The 7,465-nt window shown below is 34.7% G+C and overlaps 1 protein-coding gene across 1 annotated transcript in view; it reads left to right on the top strand.

The window, feature by feature from the left end:
* The window catches only part of LRRC7 (leucine rich repeat containing 7), a 688,741-nt gene that overhangs the window by 154,985 nt on the left and 526,291 nt on the right, over positions 1-7,465 (top strand). The window contains exon 2 of the mRNA XM_006862417.1: positions 1,536-1,738. Within this exon, the coding sequence (XP_006862479.1) occupies positions 1,536-1,738 (203 nt within the window). The remainder of the gene's footprint in view (positions 1-1,535; positions 1,739-7,465) is intronic.

Genomic DNA, 7,465 nt, shown 5'->3' with positions numbered 1-7,465 from the left:
AGTTTTCTAACTGCAGGTCTTTGCAAATTTCATTATAATACTTTACTTTTGCCATTTAAATTTGTGTGTTCATCACTTTTAATTTATTTCTTCCAGTCTCTGAAAGCTTTGTTCTCTACGTATCATTAAAGTCAACTCTATTTGAGGAGACAGTTCTTTCCCAGTCATATTTTGATTGCCTTCCAACCTGAGGGTTTCTTCTTCTGACACTATATCAAAACAGTGTCCTGCTGCTATTCATTAGACTTTCAGTGACTAACCCTTGAGAAGTGGTACAACTCTCCTTCTTCCTAATCTGTTTTAGTCTGGAAGTGCCACTGAAACCTGTCCACCATAGGCTACCCTCTGATCTTTAAAATACCAGTTTCATAGTTTCCAGCATAAGAATCACACATAAACCTCTACAGCATGATAAATTGACAGATGACTAGTGGAAAGAAACTGCAACTCATTCTTTTTAGGCAGGCATTCATGGACATAATGACCATTGAGTTTGAATTTAAAAAGTTATACACAAGCTCAAATCAGCTGGTTGTGGTGGATTGAGTAGAGGGTCCCAAACAAATTCATTTATTTGTTTTATACATTCATTTTTAACTCTACAGTTATTATAAAATATCTACTTTATGTCAACCACCAAGACAATGTGAAGATGAGCAAAGCACCATTATACCCTCAAGAGGTCAGCAATTTCAAAAAAAGAGAAATAAACATGATTTAATAAAGTGTCGTAGGTGCCATGATACAGTCTGTGCGTTTGTTCATTTTAACCTAGGAGAATTAAAAGACATAGTGGGGATATCATAGGAATTTCTACCATGATTGAAAGTTGTTTTCTGCTATTAAAATCAAAGGATTTTTCTCATCTTTTCAAAAAAGCATACATTCTACTGAAGATACAAATTAGAGTGGTATTATTTATGTACTATAGAATTAGACTCTAGTTTTATGAGTCTTATGAATCCTTTATGAATTTTATACCAGTATTTAGATCAGGAACTCTGGTAGCATAGTGGTTATGAATTGGTCTGTGAACATCAAGATCAGCATAAACAAAACTACCAGCTGTTCCGCGGGAGAAAGATGAGGCTTTCTGCTCCCATAAAGATTTACAAGCCTCAATAACCCTGTGCAGGGTTGCTGTGAGGCGGAACTGACTCCATAGCACTTAACAACAACATTGTTTATTCAATAAATATCTATAAGCCTTTTGAGAGCAGAAATAGATGGAATGCATTTGTGAGTCAGATAGGATATCATAAATCTAGCCCTAATCTGCCATTGAAAAAGCTATGTAATGATAGAAAGTCTCTTAACCTCTCTAAGTTTGTTTCTGAGTTTGCTGATTGAGAATAAAATATATATTGCATGTTTTTAGGACTGTTTAAATATTAAATAATGCATATGCATGCCTTATAAAAATTTTAATGCATTATACCATTATAAAATACTTAATTTCTAAGCTTTAGGTATTACAATAATGCATTCAAAATTTAAGCAGTTGTGTTTTGTTTTGTTTTCTATTTTTAATCTAGTGCAGTGCCTGGAGATGACCACCAAACGGAAAATCATCGGCCGTCTGGTGCCGTGCCGATGTTTCCGAGGTGAAGAAGAAATCATCTCAGTTTTAGATTACTCCCACTGCAGTCTTCAGCAGGTGCCAAAGGAGGTTTTTAACTTTGAACGGACATTAGAGGAGCTTTATCTAGATGCTAATCAAATTGAAGAGCTACCCAAGGTAATTTTGAATGATCTAAAATATACACTGTAAATGAATTTTTCATAATTTCTAAAAGCTTGACATATGTTAATGTTAACTATTTTCTTTTATCTGGGTGATAGACGAATTATTCAAGTTGATCAATCTTCCTCCAATATTTTCACTAACTTTTCATGTTTCTCAATTTTTATCTTCATGTGATATGTTATTAACAAGTTGCACTCCGTGAAAATCATCATTTTGCATATTATACTTTGTTATTTTAATCTAAAATAGCTTGTGTGGAAATATCAATTAGTTGATTGATATGAATAGTTTATATTCTTAAAGACAGGAAAAATATATTACACAATTAAAAATAAGCATTTGTATGTTGAGGTGACATCATGTTGAAACTTGAGTTATATGAGGGGGCTTCAAAAGTTCATGAAAAAAATGGAATTAAAAATAATAGAATTGGCTTAATGGAGGATTAGGGAACAGTGTGGTGCAGACCCCCAACAACAATAACACAGAATACGGGATGAAGCAGATTCAGGGGATGGTCCCAGAACTCTGAACTACGTATAAAGGAATATTTAGAAAGTTTGAAGGTTTACAGCCAGTGGAATTTGTAGCAGAAGCAAGAGAGTGGTGTTTTCTGATCTGCGGCTGCCAGCTGCTCCTGGAGCAACCATCTTGAATGTGACTGAGCAAGTGAAGGATCAGAAGAGTGCTCCCACTGCAGAGGTCTAACCAATCCTGAGAAACAAGTGTGGACATTCTTTATTTTTCTCTGTTCATTGGTCTCTCATTGTCTGTGCACCTATGCTGTGGTAACTAGAAGGGTGCCTGAGTGAGTGTACACTCCACCCCCAGAGGGTTTTACTATGCATGCACATGGATCTACTCAGCAAAAACCATTGTTTGCACAATCTAAGAAAGAGGAAGATACTGCTTAAAACCCAAAATGGTAACAACTGGCCCTGAACTGTTTATCACTAGAAAAAAGTCCTGAAAGGGTGTTGTGGAGTGGAAGAGAGACAGAGTAAAAAGGAAACAGGCTGAAAATTAAATCCTGAGTCAAGTCATAAGAAGCAACAGTAACATCGTGAAATTTCTCAAGTGGCCTTGAAGGCAAGAAGCCAATAAGCCAAGAGAAGGGCATTAAAGTCATACTTATTTTGTACAGATTTTTTTTTCCTTTTCTTTTATTCAATTATAGACTGCAATATCTAATCTGTTTTATTGCTATTGCTGTTTTGTATTTTGGTCTCCATTTTACTTTCAGGGGGCTCTTTCTGTCCCTACATTACACAAAAAGAGATAGCAACTGCAGTCATACAGCCAAGCTACAATCACACACTGTAAAACCCCATCAACCAGGCAAGAGCCAATACCATCTGCTATAAATCAAATAGAGAGCCAACACCTGCTGTAGTTACTCTAAGTTGAATAAAAAGAAAATTTAAAAGGGAAACCCATCTCCTGATCCTATCTACTAGAAGCATATGAAAGCTTAATAAAACGTAGACATACATTCATCTAAGTATTGAAAAACACATCTAATTATTGAAGATGCCCAAAAAACAACTGACGATTTCAGCACATGTCCAGAAAAAAGACATAGTAACTGAGACAAATGAGCTTCCCATTGGAAGGAGGGTAGGCTTTGGAACTATTGAGGTGTATCCAAACACTCCACAGAGGGATAAAGAAAAATGAGGAAGAAGTCAAAAAACATTACAGGAGTAATCAAATAAGATAGATACAGCATTGGAAACAATTCAAAACCTGCAAAACGAGGTCCAAATTATTAATAATAAAATATCAGAAATGGACAATACACTGAAAGTGCTAAGGAATAGAATTGAAGAGATGGAAGCCAGAACTAGAGAGCTGGAAGACAAATTTCTCAATACTGCTAAGATAGAAAAGCAAAAAGAAAAAAGGATTTAAAAATCTGAAGAAAGTCTAAGATTCATGTGGGACAACATGAAAAGGAATAACTTTAGAATTATTGACATTCTGGGACAGGAAAAAAAATCACAGAAGATCACAGAGGAGAAAGTTGAAGAGTTGCTCGAAGAAAAAATTTCTAACATCCTGAAAAACCAAAAGATAAGCATTCAAAAAGCTGAAGGACCCCCAGGAAGGCTAGACCCCAAAAGAAAATCACCAAAATGTATCATAATCAAGCTCTCCAAAATCAAAGGCAAGGAGAGAATCCTGAAAGCAGCTAGGTTACTTACAAAGGCAAGCAAATCAGATTAGGATCTGATCTCGCCACAGAAACCATACAGGCAAGAAGGCAATAGGGAGACACGTATAAAACCCCAAAGGAAAAACAAACTGCCAACCAAGAATCGTCTACCCAGCAAAGCTATCAATCAAATACAACGGTGTAATAAAAACATTTCAGGATAAACAAAAGATAAGGGATTTTGTCAAAGCCAACACAGCACTGAAAAACATTCTAAAGGGAGCTCTTTGGACTGAGAACCAACAAGAACTGACAACAACCAGAGATTGCCATACATGGCAGCACTACCCAGAACTGAATTGACTTATGGAAGAGTCCATAACAGAACAAAACTACAAGAATGAATTCAGAGGATCTGGGAGGTCACTCTATGATCAAAACAATTCCAATGTGAAAGACGGTAAAAAAATAGGAACAGAGATCCAGGTGGTGAGGTGGTCAGGTAGATTGCAGGATAAAATAGACTATTTTAAATGGAGGAAAAGTTAGTAGAATATAGGGTAACCTCAAAGAAAATTAATACTCTACAACATAGCAAGAAAATGAAAATCCAAGAATATGGAAAAATTAAAACTGTGAAGAAACTGACAAGAAAGCACGCATAAAATATGAACTCATCACAGGAAGGCATGCAGAACAAAGATGTCAGCAGCACCACACAAAAAAGCAAACATAATTAATCTATACCTATCAGTAATTACACTGAATGTACCAGTGAAGAGACAGAGGGTGGCTGAATGGATAAGAAAACAAGATCCTTCAGTATGCTGTCTACAAGAGACACACCTGACACACAAAGACAGAAAGAGACTAAAAGCTAAAAGATCAAAAAGAAAATATGCCAACCTAGTTGCAATAAAAAAACTAACAGGAGTGACAATATTAATCTCTGATAAAATAAATTTTAAAGAAAAAACCAGCATAATAGGTAAAGACAGACATTATCTCATGATTAGAGGGTCAATGGAACAAGATGACATAACCATAATAAATATCTATGCTCCCAATAAAAGAGCTCCAAAATACATAAAGCAAACTCTAATAGATTTGAAGAAATAAATAGATAAATCTACAATAATAGTGAGAGATTTTAATACACCACTTTTGAAAAAGGATAGATCAACCAGAAAGAAACTTGACAAAGACACAGAGGAACTAAACAACACAATCAGCCAACTGGACCTCATAATGTACAGAGCACTCAACCCAACAACAGAACCATACACATTCTTTTCCAGTGCACATGGACCATTCTCCAGAGCAGACCATGTATTAGGACACAAAGTAAGCCTCCATAAATTTACAAACATCAAAATACTACAAAGCATCTTCTCAGACCACAATACTATAAAATTAGAAATCAACATTAGGAAGACCAAGGAAATGAAGTCAAATACAAGTTGGTAACGAATAACACCCTGCTTAAGAGCTACTAGGTAGTAGAACAAATAAAAATAATAGAATTTTACACATACTTTTTGAAGTCTTTTGATATGTTATAAGTCTAAGAAATACATTTACACACATACAAACACCCACACACGTATGTATATTTAGTAATATTATTTCACATGTATATGAGGTATTTTCAATAGACTCATGTGCTTGTGAAAGTTGGACAATGAATAAGGAAGACCATAGAATAATTGATGCATTTGCATGATGGCATTGGAGAAGAATATTGAAAGTATTGGAAGAGTGCAGCCAGAATACAATGAGAAGGCAGGATGTCAAGACTTCATCTTTCATACTTAGAATGAACATGCTATAAAAAGAAACTAGTTCCTGGAGAAGGATGTCATGTGGCAGGTCAGGGAAACAGAGAAAGGCCCCCAACAAGATGGATTGGCACAGTTGCTGCAACAATATGCTTAAGTGGAATAACAATTGTGAGGATGGTGTAGGACTGGGCAGTGTTTATAAGAGTGCTATAATTTGGAACTGACTCATTGGCACTTATACAACAAAATTTCTCTGCATACTCTTTGAAGCCTTCTGGTATGTTTTAAGTCTAAGAAATGCATTTAAACAGACACAAAAACACTTTCACACATATTGCTCTTATGTACATTATGAAAAATTAATTTGAAATATATAATTATTATAAATAACTCTCAATTTATGTGGCATATAAGATAAAAACTATACTGGCAGAATTGTACGATAAGAACTGGACTAACTAGAAGATTGGCAGTTCAAACCCACCAGCTGCTCCACAGGAGAATGATAAGGCTTTCTCCCCTGAAGATGTACAGACTCAAAAACTCTGTTAAGTATTGCTATAAGTCATAATCAACTTGATGGTGGTAATTTTGTTTACACACACACACACATAGAGAGAGAGAGAGCAAGTAAAGTAATTTGGTTAACATTTTTAAGCTAATATCAAATTTCTTGCATACATATACCTATTGTCTTTATAACATTATTCTACGAAAAGAAACTGTCTCCTCTGACCTTGCCCCCCATTGCAGAGAAATTTGAATAATAAGAGATTAGTTGAAGTAAACCAAAACCACACAACAAAAAGGTTCAAAATCTGAAACACTGGATCTTAACAGTCACCTAAAGAAGTGACTCAGATTTAGTTGATGGCACAGCTTTTGTCTGTGAATTACTTACATAATGCTCGCAGGTGGGGGACGTTATGCAGTACATTTCCATTGCTTATGCTTTAAAAATAATTCATGTTGAATATCCAGTGATCAGAAAAAGAATCTGCCATAATGAAAACTACCTTCATTATTAATATCTGAGATTTCAATGTTCTAATTAAAACAAATTATAAATAATTGTTTTCATTTTGCAGTGTGAATTATGGTGTTTATATAACACTTCAAAGGCAGGAGCTATTTAATGTTTCCTTCAAAAATAGCTTGCTCAATTTTGACAACTGTGTAATGTCACTTTGGATCTTTCTTCATGAGGTCTGGGACAGACCTGACATTATTATTTACTATATGGATTAGCACCAAGATTGAGGGTGGTATGAAATAGACTGTCACTCCCATCAGATTATGAACTACTTTAGGCCATGGATAATATGTTGTTCATTTTGGCAATCCCTATACACCAGCATTTATGACATCTTTCACATACTGAATGTCCAGTCTATTTGTCACTGAGTTGTAAAACAATGCAGTGTATAATACATGTCTTATGGGATTTGGTTAGCAACATTATATAATGTTTAACTATACATAAATGTGTTATTTAGCTTTAGTCTCACCAAAAAAATGCTTGCATGTTTTTAAATAATGAGTTTAATTTTTTAATTACTTTATCTAGGGTTGCTAGATAAAATATGAGGCTTAATTATATTAGAATTTTAGACCAAAATTTTTTTCTTTATGCAAATTATGTCCCAAATATTTTATGGGTATCTTAAACTAAAAAACTGTTATTTATCTGATATTCAGATTTAACTGGATGACATAGTGTTACTTGCTAAATATAGAAACACTGGGCCAAACAAGTCATTTAAAGTCAATATCCATATGACC

Source organism: Chrysochloris asiatica, unplaced genomic scaffold, assembly GCF_000296735.1.
Source record: "Chrysochloris asiatica unplaced genomic scaffold, ChrAsi1.0 scaffold00048, whole genome shotgun sequence".
Classification (NCBI taxonomy): domain Eukaryota; kingdom Metazoa; phylum Chordata; class Mammalia; order Afrosoricida; family Chrysochloridae; genus Chrysochloris; species Chrysochloris asiatica.
This window is presented reverse-complemented; position numbering and strand designations above follow the sequence as displayed.